The sequence below is a fragment of the Verticillium dahliae genome, genomic scaffold (assembly GCF_000150675.1).
Source record: "Verticillium dahliae VdLs.17 supercont1.5 genomic scaffold, whole genome shotgun sequence".
NCBI lineage: Eukaryota > Fungi > Ascomycota > Sordariomycetes > Glomerellales > Plectosphaerellaceae > Verticillium > Verticillium dahliae.
The window spans coordinates 1-15,209 of record NW_009276938.1 but is presented as its reverse complement, the minus strand read 5'-3'; the positions used below and the strand labels follow the sequence as shown (position 1 = coordinate 15,209).

The window sequence follows — 15,209 nt, the reverse complement described above, 5'->3', positions numbered from 1 at the left end:
CCCATGATGCAAGTGACTACTAGCGCATAGACGCTCATCGTTTCTATCGCTGCATGTGTGCAGCTGCTCGGTACGTCCAAGCCCCGTAAATGTCGCGCCTGTGAAGTTGAGAAAAGCTGGACCACTTGAATCTCGAGCATGCGATACGTGTTGCGTACGGTTTTGAGTTGAAAGTCATTGGTCTCTTGCTGTGCAAAGGTCTGTACTCCGTCTCTTCGGTAGTCAGCTTCTGATGACAACACAGAACCCACGATGCGGCCAAACTGTGATTTTGGTGTCGTAGATGCGACAGTAATATGGGCCCCGCCATCCTGAGGGGTATGGTTCCTGGGCGTAGGAGGCTTCGCGACATTGGTCGCTGTATTGAGCTGCCCGGGACTAGCCGAGCTCTGGTGAACAGGCTTGCGGTTCTGTGAGTGCTGCTGTGCTAGAGCCGATGCGTTGTTCTATTCCGTACTGTCGACTTGCAAATCGCGCTGCAAGTTTTGAGGTACTCGCCCCAAATGGTAGCTCCCTGGCCGGATAGGTTGAGGCAAGTCTGGCCTACCCGTCTGATGTTCCTGCGGAATGGCTGATCGAGGCTGCTGTTCACGCACCGGAGACTGTAGGAGGGGTCGGGCATGGCCAAGAGCTGCCCCTAACCGGTTGCGTGCAGGGCTCAAGGTTTCCTCATCGCCGAGGTCCTTATTCAAGCCTGAAGTATGTTGTATGTGCCTGTGTGATTTGCTGGCATGGTACTGGTCTCGATCAGGTCTACTAGGAAGTTGAAAATCGACGGAGTGGCCATAGCTGGTAGCTAAGCCATGTATTTTCGAACCTGGCTGGTCTTGGGTGATCCTAGAATGTCTGTACCTCTTTCGATTCGGACCATCGGTGTTTTGTGGAGGAAGGCCAGTGCGTAGTGAATGAGGTGACTCTTGCATCACAGGAGTATCATCGGGACACATTGGTTGCTCCACGACAGTGAGGTTGCCATCGAACTCAGCGAGCTTTCCAACATCCTGAGATGATACTGTTCTTCCTCTCTTTAGAGGCTTCGGGGGGGTCTGTGTGGGTGCGTCGTGACCTACGAGGCTCGTTGGTTTGAACGCATTTGCAGCAAATGAACCGTCCGGCACAAGGGTCTCTGTAGGACGCTGCCGATCATCGTGTAGAGAAACGAGAACTATGGAGGACTCCACCTGATGCGCGCTGTCAAGTTCAGTACTCTTGGTTCCTGAACGCACATTGCTACTATCAGTGTGCTTTGGTTTGTTCTTAGAGCCTTTGGGTCGACCAGGGCCGGCCCTTTTGATGGTTGACACTAATTTTTGATGCTCGACGCGATGTTCTTCAGAGGGAGCAGAAGCAGCCAGGTTGGTGGTCTCTTGGCTCACAAAGGTCGCTGAATTGGAGATAGCCGATACCTTCGGGCGGGTTTTAGATCCCTTGGGCCGGCCCCTACGCCTTGGTGTCGGCAGATTCGCTGCACCTTGAGTTGATGAGTGCAGACTGGGAGCAAGAACTTGTGGTGGGGGGTCTAATGGCATAACACCGGACTCGTTTTCGGCGATGTCTTCGCCAGCTCCCGCAGGTTCATCGACATCCACCCAAATATCATCGGGGTTTCCAGCTGACGAAAAAGGATACTGCTTCGTTCGGCGTGACCCTAGTGCCTTAACTGACTGGCCGGGTCCCTTATCTCTCCGGAACCTCGTCGTCTTGCTTCCTTTCGGCCGCCCCTTCGGGCGCCTCTGCATGGCAGATGGGATGGATTCCAAAGGGGGGAAAATTTCGGAAAGCCAGCCCACAAACAGGGATCCCGGACCATTGGCCACATGGCTCTGGGGAAACCCAACGTCTGAGGGTGGGCACGGTGCACCAGGTATGCCTCCAAAGAAAGCCAGCGCTTTACAAATTTGATCTACAACCATGACAGGATGTAGGCTTCGAAGGAGTGTCAGAAGACGAGCTTGCTCCGTTTTGATTTCGGTTGGCGTCAGTTGAGTTCCACCAGGTTCACGGAGTGCGGTGGGAGGGATGGCTGTATACCCGCCGCCTGGGACAGGCGGCGCCGTTGGACCAGGAGGCGGTCCGGCGGGAGCAGGGCAATCGTGTTGGAGTATCCTCTGGGACAATGGGACGTAACCATGCTGAAAGGCAATTTTTGCACGCATGGCAGTACTTTCACTCGTGCGTTTAGCGGCAGCGCCGCGCTCAGCTGCCGCCGTTTGTGTGTCGAAATTAATGACCATGACGCCGAAGTTGCCTTTCTTCGCATCAGTTTGCCTCTGAGCTTGCTCGGGATCGCATTTCGGACACGGCTACCATGATGCCGGCTGAGCTGCTGTACGGGAGAACCGGTTTCCGTAGCCAGTGTTGGGGTCGATCTGGCTGAGGCAAGGCCTACATTGGTCGAGATGGGTTGCTGCTGTTGCGCGCAGTGCAATGTGACAAGATCTAAAAGATTAAGGATAAGATAACTATGAGCATAGTATCCGGTCGTTATGTCATTAACGAGAGCTGAGCGCATACCAGGTTGTGAAGCCATTGCTCAGGCTATCAATCAAAGTCTGGTTAATCAGGCAATCGTACTATGCCTAGCACTCAACCGTCCTTCGGGGAGTGTGCAACACCATCAAACAGTGCGCTCGGTCGGTGAACAATACGACAATCCTCGTTCACGGCCAACGGATGCGCGGCCGCTTGATGGGCAGGGCGCATCATCCACGGGCGAGATGTCTTACGGCCGTGATGATGCTCAGAGCCAGCTCGTTGCTTACCTTACGCAGACAGAACAACGACTTTTCAAGTCGGCAAAGATGAGGGGATCATTGTTGTACCACAATAAGATACGAAGCCAATGGTAATGTTGGTGAAGTCGTCGGTCGTCGACAATATCCAGTTGATTTGTTGGCGTTGTGTTTGGTGGATGAGCATTGTATTGCGAAATCCCACGAACAAGCGAGGCGATTTACTAGCTATGTACAAAGAGTTCCGAGGTATGGATCATGTGGGCGGAAATGATCAGGAATAGGTACCTACACGGGTGTACTCTGGGTCTTACGTAATGCAGGTTTCTTCAGGTTAGGTAGTGTCGGGTGGGGTGGTCTATGAAGCAATCAGGCTCCACCCGAGTCTCTCTGAGCTCCGTCGTTCATCCCGCACCCAGTTCCTTGTGGTGTGCCGCCCGCGCTGGCAGACTGGAGCTACCTTTACTCCGTAGCCAACAACGACACTTCGTTTCCACGAGCCTTGCACCCAGCTTGCCATTATATCCGAATAACTAGACTCCGTATTTTCCTGAACAAAGAGCTTCTGCGGAGTCAGCTGACCAACTATTCTAAGCTTGAACAGTCCCATTCTGTCAGTTGTTCCTCCAGGTAGCCTAGTCCAACCAACAAAGATACATCGTGTCGAAGAAACACAGACTGCTAATCCGTCACTTAATATAGCATCGATCCGGGTTTTCCACAAGAGATTTCTCGAAAGACACAGCTTTCGTTGCTTTCAACCATCAGTGGTTCGCCGACGCCCAACTTATCTGTTGCCAAGTTGCCCTTCAACTGGGTTCCCTCACAATCACGCATTGCGCATGGCCAATTGTTGAACAAGTCGCGTGGCAACGAGAACGACAGCAAAGATGCCAACGAAATATCTCCTGGTCTCTCTCCCTCAGGGTATCTTTGACTCAAGCAGCAAAAATGGCGCTTTATCGGAGCTGTCAGCGAAAATTTCCCCCGACAACGGTTCCACGCAGCCTTTTGCCATTCCCGACTTCAAGATCGGGACTCTTGATGCTTTAGTGCAGCAAGCAGATGACTTAACTAAGTTGGAGGCGGCTTGTGAGACTGTGGTAGCCAAAGTAGCCGACTCCCTGCGTACGATCTTGGATGGAGACGATGACAAGATCAGCCAGCAGAAGATGGTCAACGACAGTAAGCACTTCAAACATATTGGCCTCGAAGATGACATGTCTATTGCACAATCTACCACAATCTACACCGACAGTTTTTGACATTGCTGTTTCATAGAACCCACAGATCATTACATCAACTCCTTTGTCTGGAACAAGGTCAGATATCGTGCCGATAGGCCTCTGGGCGAACTGGTGGATATTCTGCAGAAGGTAGGGACGGCTATGTCGATTGCATGTCATTCGTTTTTGATTCGTTCATACTGAAACTTGCTTATAGGAACTTGTCACGAGCGACAACGATGTCAAGACAAAGTTCAACCAGTATAACTCGGTCAAGACCAACTTCACGACCTTGCAGCGCAAGCAAACGGGCAACCTCTCCACCAAATCTCTCACACCCGTTGTCGACCCCGCCTTGCTTGTCCAGGACTCGGAGTACTTGGAAACACACTTGGTTGTAGTGCCTTCCAACGCTAAAAAGGACTTCCAGAAGGGTTACGAGACATTGGCGCCCATGGTCGTGCCACGCTCAGCGGTGGAAGTAGCACAGGACGACGAATTCGTTCTTTTTGCCGTGACAACCTTCAAAAAGACGAGCACCGAATTCCTACAGAAGTGTCGCGAGCAAAAGTGGACCCCACGTCAGTATAAATATGTTGAGGGCGGTAAGGAAGAGGAGCAGCGGGAACTCGACCGAGTCGCGCGCGAGGAGAAGAAGGTCTGGGGTGAGGCTCTTCGTATGGGTAGGACTGGGTGGAGCGAGAGCGTTATGATCTGGCTACATGTTTTGAGCCTACGCGTCTTCGTCGAGGCTGTTCTTCGCTACGGCCTCCCACTGGACTACGTCTCGGCGCTGGTCAAAGTAAGTGAAACATACCACTCACGATCCAATATGCTGCCCAATATGCTGACGAGCATGGTTCTCAGACCACGTCAAAGCTGTCACCCAAGGTCAGGGCTGCGCTTGATTCTAATTACTCTTACCTAGGTGGCAACGCCTTCGGGAGAGATAAGCGTGGCAGGGTGACCAAAGACGATGCAGCACTGTCATCTGATATGGCTGCTGCCGGCGTTGGAGGTGCCGACGGCACTGAGTATACGGCTTACGTCTACTACGAGTTTGAGCTGCCTTGAGGGGCCCGCATCAAGTAATGGCCAATCGGCTTACGCTGGCTGCTTTCTTGTTCTACACACTGGTGACCTGGCATTGTATTGAAGAAAAATGTATCAATTACCGACGTCCGTCGACTTCCTATGCAATTCAATTCGTTTGTACTTTGCACAAAATAAATTGCTAGTCCATGCGTTGCGGGAACCTTTCGATGACTACAACATCGAATGAGGTGAGGGGGCTAAGGCGAACAATGCTGGCCAAGACTTTAGGCCTCAGTCTGCTTCGCAGCGATTAGACCTTTGGAAATCAACCACTGCGTAATCTCGCTGACGCATTCCTCGACAGAGGACTTGTCAGTACGGATACGAATCTCGGGCTTCAGTGGCTCCTCATAAGGTGCGGTGATGCCGGTGAACTCCTTGATCTCGCCAGCACGAGCCTTCTTGTATAGCCCCTTGGGGTCCCGCTGCTCGGCGACTTCGAGAGGAACGTCAACAAATACTTCGACGAAAGGGATGGAATTATCCTCGCCCTGGCTGGCCTGGGCGTGCAGCTCGCGTGCGGTGTCGCGATCGGCGCGATACGGAGAAATAAAGGAGGTGATCGCAATGGTGGAGGAATCGGCAAACAGCTTTGCAACCTGGAGCAAGTATTGTCGTGATTTAGCTTCAGACGTGGCCATGTTGGGAGCACGGTTCAGGACAAGCTCACCTCAGCAATCCTACGAATATTCTCGTTGCGGTCCTTTTCCGAAAACCCCAGGTCTTTATTCAGGCCAAAGCGCACATTGTCGCCATCCAGACGGTAGGCAGCAAGTCCGAGATGGATAAGGTGCTGCTCAAGAGCAGTCGCGACTGTCGACTTTCCCGAAGCCGACAGACCTGTCAACCAGATGGTGAAGCCCTTCTGACCGCGGAGCTCATTTCGCTCTTGGCGAGACAAGGAGGCATGCCAGGTGATGTTCCTGAACGATGGGATGGCCTGTCAGTGAAATGGATCAACGAGGTGAGGATGTGACAACGGCACGCGACTTAGTAACCGCTCCAACTAGAATAGGGTCGTGCGTCATACGTAGCCATGATGATTTAATGAATTCTGTACACGTTTCTCTGCGCAGAGTTCTTGGCTGATAAGGCAGTGGAAGTTGTGCAGGGAGCAATAAACAAATAAGATGGATCGACTTCGATGCGATTGATTATTATGCGAAGAAGGTGTCCGCACGGTCATACTGCTCAGAGAGGCCTCTTTTACATATTTGCCTAGCTGGTGAGGTAACAGCTCACTGTCTTGACTGGGTGGTCTCAAAGCCCCTCCCCTCGGTCACGTCAAGAGTGGGAGGGGCGATGGCGGGACGCTGTTGTGCTAATTGGTGGAGGTCAATGGCAGAGCTTTTTTTTGGTCGATGGCGCAAGAGGGGAGTTCTGTAGGCGGGGGGCGCTAGCGCAGCCGATGCCGGCCGCCTCACAGCTTCTAAATGACATCTTGCTCTCTAAGTCTAATACAATGTGCCCTGTATGTATGAACAAGGCTGCAGCGTGCAATTAGAGCATCACGTGAATTTGGACAGCAGCTGCAGGAGACCATTAGCGTCGGGTGCTCAGCAATCAAGCTTCGAGGGAGAGTGCGCCATCCTACCGTGGAGAAGCCTAAGTCTGCCTTCGGCGAGATGAAAAGACCGTTTGCCTCGACAAGAACGACTGGCTTTTCGCCCTTGGATTCGTCCACCAAGGTCTCGATACGGCCTGCGACCCACGCCTTTCTGCCCTCGACTCGCTGTGTTTCTGCCCGGAGTACCACAAATGTGCCTGCTGGTGTGGGCTTCCTGTAGTTGACCTCGAGTCGGGCGGTGACAGCCACCTTGCTGGGTAAAGCATCGAAACAGCACCTGGCGAGACCTTCGTCGAGAAGGGTCGCCAGCAGTCCTCCATGTACGATTCTCGGATGTCCACACATATCCGTCCCAAGATGCATGATAGTCACCGAGGACTTGCCACCTTGTTCCAACCACATGATTGGGGGCACAGTCAGCCGGCCGGGCCCAAGAAGGGTGCCTCCCGTGAGGGTTTGTTTGCGGAAACCCTCTGGCAACTTCATATGTGGGCGCGATTCTGTCATTTCTGGCCTGCTTCGTAAAGCAGCCGCGAGCGGGTGATTGTTGATCGTGGCATCCACAACAGCTGCTTCTTCATTCTCCGGTACAAAAGCCTGCGGTTTCTTGTTCGCAGACCCCACTACGACTGAGAGATTCAGAAGGGCGGGGCTGAGAGCAACGCAAAAGCCCAGGGTAGCGAATGCGAATCCAAACAAACCAATGTTCAAGATTTTGCGTAGTCGGGATCGCGACTTCGGTGACCCTTGTGCATTGATATTACCTGAGGTTTTTCGACAGGTCAGTGATATCCGTAATCATAACGCATTGTTCAAGGGGAAGGTTCAAGGGAGGTGACTGAGATCACGAACTGACCTCCTGTCCCGAGCGACTGATAGTAGCGGACACCCGGCGCAGCCGGGACTGGTATCTGGGGTCCGCATATGATGGACTTAGCAACTGAACCATTCGGAAGACAGGGTTTTATCAGAGCTCTTCGTAGCATCTTTGCATACCCTGGAGCTTTTATGGTATCGATTGTGGGTTCAGAATTGGGAAGCAACACGGAGGGCGAGGTTAACTCTGCAGATGGGAATGAGATACCAGCCTGTGCTTGAGTGGGCCCATAGGCCGCAACTTGCCTTATCAAGACGTCTAATTGGTCAATACTTTCCAATGCCTCGGCTCCCTGCACTCGCCAAGCCATCTGTAACTACGTACCTTACCTACCTACCTTACCCACGAGCACTCATCACAAGACAGTGGTAGTCTCGGAATGATGTCATGAAATTTGCGACATGTGCAGTCTTATGTGAACTCCTCGAGGTCGACGTCAACCCGAATGACGATTCATGCCATGCACATATATCCTAATTGAAATCGAACATAGTCTACTCACGCTCGCCTTCCCGGCTCATGCAATTGGATGCACAGTGTAGCTTACATGTCGTCCTCCTCGCCTAACATTTCCGCGTAATCATCTACAGATGCAAACATGGGTAGGCTCTTGAGCCTCTTCCGACGAGCAGACCTTGTCTCAGACTCCCTCTTCTTGTCGCTGGAGTCAACATCAGCGTTGCTGTCCTCGTCAGAAGCCTGGTTCACCGGGCCGAGCATCTCAACCCCGCCGTTTATGTCGTCGTCGTCGTCGTCGGTCTCGATATCACTTTCACCATTTGCGTCGTCGCCTTCGCTAAGGGATTCATCAGCAAAGAGGTCGCTGGCGCCCTGAGTACCATCACTGTCGTCGTCAAACCCGTCGAGATCAAGATCGGATCCATCGCTCTCATCAACGGGCCCGTCGGGGTGCGATGCCGTAAGCGCCTTCCAGATTTCATCCTCATCTTCGTTATCCGAGTCTCCTAACGGTTCGATGCGTGATGGTGCCTGCGGCTTCGACTGCTTGCCAGTATGCTCGAAGTAATGATGGAAGAAGACGTCATCGGCTGCAACCTGCTCGATCTTCTTATTCCAGAAGTTGGGATGGTTAATGGTTGTGGTCGACGCCCCATGCTTCTTTCCAAGGTATATATTGGATGCATCCGATGATGCTTGGAGTGGTTGCATGATGGAGACACCCCGGTTTGCCTCTGTCGCTTTCGGATTGCGGTAGACAAACTTGTCCAAGAAACGAATCAGGCTGTGGCTCTCCAGGTCTGGTTTCTGTACGGTTTCATCGCTATCAATGACGCTGAGCGCTAGAACTGGCACTGATGGGTGGAAATGCCATAATAGTGGTGCCTGTGCAAGCTAGTCAGCGCCTATGCAAAATCATGGTTAGAAAAAGAGGCTTACAATTTCCCAGAGGCAACTATTTTGCGCATTGCTGTGTTCCGGGTCTCTCTTTCGGCCATCATAGTCTGTAGCTGAGGTGACGACGTTGGATAGGTCCCCAGGTGTGAGGGATGCAGCAACCTCGGCGTCCCCATGTTCTTCAGCATCCTCGAGTAGTGCCCGAAGATCTGGGAACTGCAGGCGAAGCTGAAGTACGATGTACAATATCCCGCATGCGAATGAGGGCTGGTGAAGGCCTAATATCTGTAGCATCCTTTTGACGAATGCCTTTACGCGACGACTATCGACGTCTGCCTTCAGTGAGCGAAGCAAAAGGTTAAGATACAGTGCCTGCTTGGATGATGTAGTAAGTCGTGGGTCGAGAAGGGACTCATAAAGAGTCCGATAGAACCTATCATGAGCGACGTGGCGTGTTGATGACAATTGCTGAATCAGAATAAGGGCTTGTATACTGGTGTTGAAATTCGCCGAGTGGGCGATTCGGAAAAGGGTGTCGATGTGAGCCTCCATTCTACAGAGTCCGGTCAGCAAAACTAAACAAGCAAACTAGGCAACACACTGCGAATACTGACATTGGATCATTAGCTGGTAGGAAAGGGGCAGCACGGTTAATGCCAGTAAGGACGGCCGAGACAAGCTTCTCAACCGCGTCACGCTCAGTTGGAGGGGTCACCGTCTTTGGTTTGCCACGTTGACTTCGACCACGGACTCCTGAAGTTGAATCATCCTTGGGTGCGTCGTCTCGTCCCAGCACGGAGCCCTTCAGCAAGGTGACAAATATCTCAAAGTAGCAACTTAAGAGAGCTTCCGCAGTCTTGGGGTCGCGAGTACTGAGGATTGTCTGGTTGAGCGTGCCGACAGCGTAGTACTTGGCACGGGAGCTTTGGCCAGGGCGGAGCAGTACTTCCTGTTCAACAGCCCGGATGACCACAAGCTTCATTCCTGGGTGAGAATTTTGCAGCTGCAGTAAAAGATACGAGGCCCTGGATGAGATTTTGCGATCTCTATCACCAAGTTTGTTAACGAGAAGTCTTAAGAGATTCGTTTCTTGCTCGGGCTTGTCTTTGAGGAGCGCAAAGACGAAATCCAGGGACCGTGTGCGTGAGTATTCGATTTCGTCTCCGCACCAAACCTCAAGATACTGAATGATTTGAAAATATGTGGCCTTCAACCAGTCTTCGTAGGCCCATCCAATAAGGTGGGCTTCTGTCAGTGCGCCGGGAAGCTGTTGTGTCATAGTCCAACGACGAATGTTGTGCTTCTGGAGGACCCCTAACAATCCTCGCTGGGAGTGAAAAGTCCTTAGCCGGCGGCTAGAGGGCAGAATGAGGCCTGGGCCGAGCAAGTCCACGAGGGCGCCCAAGGCACCGATCGCCTGCCCGCGACTACGCTTAGAGGCGAGGCTCATCAGCGCATCAAATGCCTTGATGTTGTGGAGGGGGGATTCCTGAATGGCTAGGGTGAGGGCCGACACCTTGTCCGTCAGTGTTCCAGATGCCATGATGGTGGAAAGGAATTTGTGTGATGAGGATGCCAGGACGCTTTTGCTGTATGCGTTGGCATCATCATCAAGGAGTACTCGGGCGTGGGCCTTGAGACTCTCAACGGCACCAATGTAGGGGTCGATTTCATCCGAGATTGGTTCGGGCAAAGGGCTTAGCTGTACTGCGTGCCAGTCTGCGCGAGGTTCGAATTTCTGCAAGAAGAAACATGGTCAATGTTTTGCGCCAAAATATTAGGGAGGGGCAGAGCTCACGAACTGCTTCCTAAGGCCATTGTCCTTCGTTGCTGAAGCATGCGTCTCTCGTGAGGATACAATTGTCGACGAAGCTGCCTGTGCTTCATCCTCTGGCTCGCCCGGCTTGAAGTCTTGTCGGGCCTCTTCAACCTCGGAAGCCTCTTCCTCGTCAACGTTTGCGTCAAGTCCCTCAAGCCCAAGCTGAGAGGCGAGAGCCCGTACGTCTTCACGCAATTTACTGTCGTCCGCGAGCCGGTTATCAAGAGCTAAGCCCTCAGTCTCCGATTCGGATTCCAGGTCTCCAATGAGTTCGAGATCCTCTTCGTTACCCCCCAATGCCAATATCTCGTCCAAGAGCGCTGATTGGAGGTTTGAAGCGTCCGTTCTCTGGGTAGCGTCACCGTTCCCATCCACATCAACAGGTTTGGCCGAAGAGCTTTGTTGCGTGGTCGGCCGCTTCCTCTTGGTCACCGGGTTTGAGGCTTTGTCGTCTTGCTGGTGTTTTCTTTTACTTGCCTTGCCACTCTTCGGAGGTTGGCGGTCGTTAGGGGAGGTTGTAACCGAAAGTGCCCTGCCAGCCGATTGTTGGGGTTGAGGCTTCAGGTCGGCCGCCCGGGGTCCCTTTGCGCCCGACATTTCAAGGGCGTTCTTTCGCCGAGAATCACACGTAATCAGGAGAAATATGACAGCGTGGGTCAAGCACAGCGTGCTCTTGACCGCTCGTTATCACAAATAGGTTATGAAGGTGACTTTGGTGATGTAGGGTGCCCTACAGATGGGAAAAAGTTTCGACCTCGAGAACTTTTTAGCGGGGCTGCGTGTAGTAGTGGGGTATGATCCATCCACTAAAGCCACATGGGTTGACCAGTAAATAAAGTGTGTTCAGAAGCTCGGACCTTTCATATCGCGCGTTGTATTTGTGAGATGCTCATCTCACAAAAGCCGCCACTCTGAGGTCCAGCCAGGAGCCATGACTGAACCAGACGATCTCTTTGTGCCTTGAGGAATACTTGGCGGGCGGTACCCGGGAGCAACTGTTGCTGAGCAAGGTTCACTAGAACTTCTTCAATCGCGCGGGTGTATCCTCTCCTTGCCTTTTAACAGATCCGTGTGGCGTCTTCTTCTCCGTTCAACAACTTTACAAAGTCACGCCAAGCGTAAGGCTTTGGCACGATGTTTCCTCTCAGACCAAACGCGGAACCGTCTGCTATCTCGAGGGCGTTAATTCGTCGTTCCACTCGTTCTTACCATCAATGTCATTCTGGTGCAGACCAACGCCAGCGCCTAACAGCCATATGGACTCCTACGGGTGGACGGACTGCAGGGGAAGCAGAAAGTGCGCTCACCGAAAAACACAATATTGGCTAGGCATACTAATACTATGATTAGGAGCTCATGATAAGTTGATCAGAGCTGGACTCCTTCGCCAGGTGAATCTGCCCCCTTCCGTTCATGTCTCTCCGTCGAGCACCGCTAAACTCTATGATACCGCAGTCGCATTCAGGCATCTTTCATATTCTTCCAATGGGCTACCGCATCCAAAGCAAACTAGAGTCTCTGATTGACAAACACATGCAAAGCCTGGGTGAGTAACGCGAATGGATAGCCTCCCAAAGCACCAAACAGCTAACTTTACCAGGGGCATCCCGGGTTGCCTTGTCTTCCATCACTTCCAAGAAGCTGTGGCAACAGAGCGGTCGCTACGAGAATCTAGGTTCAGAGGTATGTGACTTATTCATGTCGCCCAGGATTTATCTTCGATGTCTGACTGGGCATGAAGCTTTTCAACTTCCAGGACCGCAAGGGGGCTGACTACATGCTTGCCCCTACGCATGAAGAAGAGGTGACTTCACTGGTGGCTCAGTCTGTCAAGTCATACAAAGAGCTTCCACTCCGCCTATATCAAATTAGTAAGTAGCTTTCCGGATGCTGCTGGTGAATGGAGAAACTGACTCAATGTCAGCTCGTAAATACCGGGACGAACTTCGACCCCGTCATGGTTTGCTGCGGACTCGAGAGTTCACCATGAAAGATCTGTACACCTTTGACGTGGATACAGCTGCTGCCATGCAGACATACGAGCAGGTGCAGGATGCATATGCATCGTTCTTTGGTTCGCTTGGCCTTCCTGTTGTCAAAGCCAGGGCTGGGTCGGGCGACATGGGCGGAGATTTAAGTCACGAGTACCATTTCACCTCCCCGATCGGCGAAGATCTCATAATGAAGTGTAACAACTGCGAGTTCGCGGTGAATTCAGATATCGCCGAGCAGCCCGCAAATGACCGCGCCACGGATCCTCAACATCATTGCCCCGAATGTGAGGCTGGGACCCTTGAGGCGAAGGAAGCACTTGAGGTCGGTCATACATTTCACCTGGGTACTCGCTATTCAGAACCTCTTGGTGCCCGTATCGCACTCCCAACGACCTCGCAAGGAGGGTCGCAAAGTACGGATACATCAGCTGCGAGGGCAACAACCCACATACAGATGGGATGCCATGGCATTGGAGTGTCCCGTCTGATTGGTGCGGTCGCAGAGCATTTCGCTGACCCAGTTGGCCTACAATGGCCTCGTGCCATTTCGCCTTACGAGGTTGAAATAGTCTTTGCCGACGGCCTGGAAGCGCAGGCGGTTCAGATATACGACGACGTCGTGCATGGCTTGAGCGATACTACTGACGTCCTTCTGGATGATCGACCTGTCTCGCTCCCATGGAAACTGAAAGATGCCGACCTGGCCGGCTACCCAATCGTGGTCGTGCTGGGGCAAGTTTGGAAAAAAACTGGGAACGTAGAGTTGCAGTGTCGCCGATTGGGCATAAAAGAGTCCGTCCAGCCGTCGGATATATTGCAGAGAATTTCTGACTTACTGCGGCAGCTGTAGATCCATTCCATGTATTGTTGATTCAACCCTGATTAGCAATTCCTGTTTTCGTCTTTGAAGCATAGCCCCTTTAGTGTGCTCCTGCACCTCCACCTAGGTAAGGTAGGTAGGTAGCTATCCACCAACAATGACACACCGATTGGCCCGCATTTGGTCTCCCTGAGTCATCAGATTCCCGTTCACTCTCAGTGACAGCGTTTGTGCCAGGAAGAAACCAGGCAGACCAGGCGAGACGCTGTTATCAGTCCAATACATAATTGTCGACAAACTAAAGATGGCTTCACAAGGTGGTGAGACAGGTATGCCCCTGTATTCTTCTCCAGTATGTTCTGCATTGACAATGTAAGCAGTAAATCTCTCCACTTTGGATGTCCAACAACTTGGCCAGGTGAAGAAGCAGATCGAAGAAGAGCTTGAGCATTTGACGCAGTCTTTCGCCCAGCTACATGCAGTTCAGGGGAAATTCAAGGAATGTCAGCGGATCGTCAAGACACGCCCAGGATCAATCGAAGGTGAGTTAGGGACACTGTCCTGCTCCATCCCGCTCATCCACATGTCACTCGCGACATACTCATCGCAGACTAGGCGAGCGATCTGTGCTTGTTCCTTTGACCAACTCACTCTACGTGAGAGGCGAACTCTCGGATCCCGGTCGCGTAGTTGTTGACGTCGGGACCGGTTTTTACGTCGAAAAGGTATACATCACAGTAACAGCATTCGCATTGGCCTTGGCCCCGAACGCATTTAGTTAACTCGGCACCTAGGAGAGCAGCGCAGCTGAGTTGTTTTACAACGCAAAATTAAAGCAATTGGCCCAAAATATACAGGACCTTGAAGTTATAGTGCAACGCAAAACTGCCAACGTGAGAAGTGTTGAAGACGGTACGTGTTCCTTGCTATTGTGCCACGCCCTCGCCCTCCTCCGCCTTTCACCAATGTTCTCTCACACGTTACACAGTACTGAGGCAAAAAGTCATGGCTGGACAAGCCAGCGAAACTCGATAATTTTCCAACTATAGCACCAAGCCAAGTCAATCATCTTGTCGTGAGTTTCACACCTAACGCGCCTCCCCCGCTCCCGTATGTCGGTGGGCCTCTTCTGTGAATAAGTTCTCAACGTCGTGGAGGACCTCAAAGGACCCTGGAAGAAGTCTCCAAGCTTGCACTCGGCCGTGTTCTGTTGAGTTTCAGGAAGCACGCGTCTCATATCCTGGGCCCAGTGACTTACCGCATGCGTGTCTTCCAGGGTTCTGGGAGGTTATCCCAGCTGTCCGCGTAGGGATGCACGAGACATCTTGATTGCGAATCCATAATGGTGCGGCTACCATTCCAGCTATGAGATTCGATCACCTCAATAATGTAAGGTGTAGCCTTGTAGGCATATCCTCTGGCTGTGCGTGGGATTGTTTGCTCGATGCTTCCGAGAAGTGGATTTCTGCTGAAGACGCCGGGTTTATAAGTGTGAAAGCGCCGCACGACTAATCCAATAGCTGTGAGCTCACTGCCTGGGTATGTGATGATATGCGGTAACTCTGGGTGACAGGCCAGGGCTTGGGGTGACCGAAGACGCATTGAGCTGCCAACCGACCGCTCTAACGTGAATAATCGGGTTTGCAGCTGGATTTTAAGTACTGGGGTTGTGTTCCTGTCCAGCATGATAACACTTGTCCCGAGGATCTGGGGAGCTTTGGAT

The 15,209-nt window shown here is 52.3% G+C and overlaps 6 protein-coding genes across 6 annotated transcripts; 2 read left to right on the top strand and 4 right to left on the bottom strand.

Moving 5' to 3' along the window:
- On the bottom strand, window positions 1-1,739 carry VDAG_02997 (uncharacterized protein; the record flags this gene model as incomplete). The annotated part of the gene is made up of 1 exon (XM_009656862.1): window positions 1-1,739. One exon carries the CDS (start codon window positions 1,737-1,739, stop codon window positions 447-449), a length of 1,293 nt encoding a protein of 430 aa, XP_009655157.1. The 3' UTR covers window positions 1-446.
- Window positions 1,740-3,143: 1,404 nt separating this feature from the next.
- On the top strand, window positions 3,144-5,478 carry VDAG_02996 (vacuolar ATP synthase subunit C). Its single transcript, XM_009656861.1, has 5 exons — window positions 3,144-3,345; window positions 3,435-3,917; window positions 4,014-4,108; window positions 4,176-4,760; window positions 4,826-5,478. Exons 2-5 carry the CDS (start codon window positions 3,623-3,625, stop codon window positions 5,030-5,032), a joined length of 1,182 nt encoding a protein of 393 aa, XP_009655156.1. The 5' UTR covers window positions 3,144-3,345; window positions 3,435-3,622; the 3' UTR covers window positions 5,033-5,478.
- VDAG_02995 (adenylyl-sulfate kinase) lies at window positions 4,902-6,305 on the bottom strand. The gene is made up of 3 exons (XM_009656860.1): window positions 6,084-6,305; window positions 5,724-5,976; window positions 4,902-5,652 (listed from the first exon to the last, which is right to left on the bottom strand). Exons 1-3 carry the CDS (start codon window positions 6,089-6,091, stop codon window positions 5,278-5,280), a joined length of 636 nt encoding a protein of 211 aa, XP_009655155.1. The 5' UTR covers window positions 6,092-6,305; the 3' UTR covers window positions 4,902-5,277.
- Window positions 6,306-6,484: 179 nt separating this feature from the next.
- Window positions 6,485-7,642, bottom strand: VDAG_02994 (thioesterase family protein). The gene is made up of 3 exons (XM_009656859.1): window positions 7,477-7,642; window positions 6,648-7,384; window positions 6,485-6,582 (listed from the first exon to the last, which is right to left on the bottom strand). Exons 1-3 carry the CDS (start codon window positions 7,604-7,606, stop codon window positions 6,562-6,564), a joined length of 888 nt encoding a protein of 295 aa, XP_009655154.1. The 5' UTR covers window positions 7,607-7,642; the 3' UTR covers window positions 6,485-6,561.
- A 287-nt stretch (window positions 7,643-7,929) lies between these two features.
- VDAG_02993 (ribosome biogenesis protein MAK21) lies at window positions 7,930-11,269 on the bottom strand (the record flags this gene model as incomplete). The annotated part of the gene is made up of 4 exons (XM_009656858.1): window positions 7,930-8,841; window positions 8,896-9,406; window positions 9,468-10,591; window positions 10,652-11,269. 4 exons carry the CDS (start codon window positions 11,267-11,269, stop codon window positions 8,041-8,043), a joined length of 3,054 nt encoding a protein of 1,017 aa, XP_009655153.1. The 3' UTR covers window positions 7,930-8,040.
- Window positions 11,270-11,564: 295 nt separating this feature from the next.
- VDAG_02992 (prolyl-tRNA synthetase) lies at window positions 11,565-15,209 on the top strand. The gene is made up of 12 exons (XM_009656857.1): window positions 11,565-11,969; window positions 12,023-12,063; window positions 12,128-12,218; window positions 12,273-12,355; window positions 12,414-12,543; window positions 12,693-13,157; window positions 13,236-13,402; window positions 13,791-13,815; window positions 13,867-14,028; window positions 14,102-14,211; window positions 14,281-14,398; window positions 14,475-15,209. Exons 1-12 carry the CDS (start codon window positions 11,807-11,809, stop codon window positions 14,519-14,521), a joined length of 1,602 nt encoding a protein of 533 aa, XP_009655152.1. The 5' UTR covers window positions 11,565-11,806; the 3' UTR covers window positions 14,522-15,209.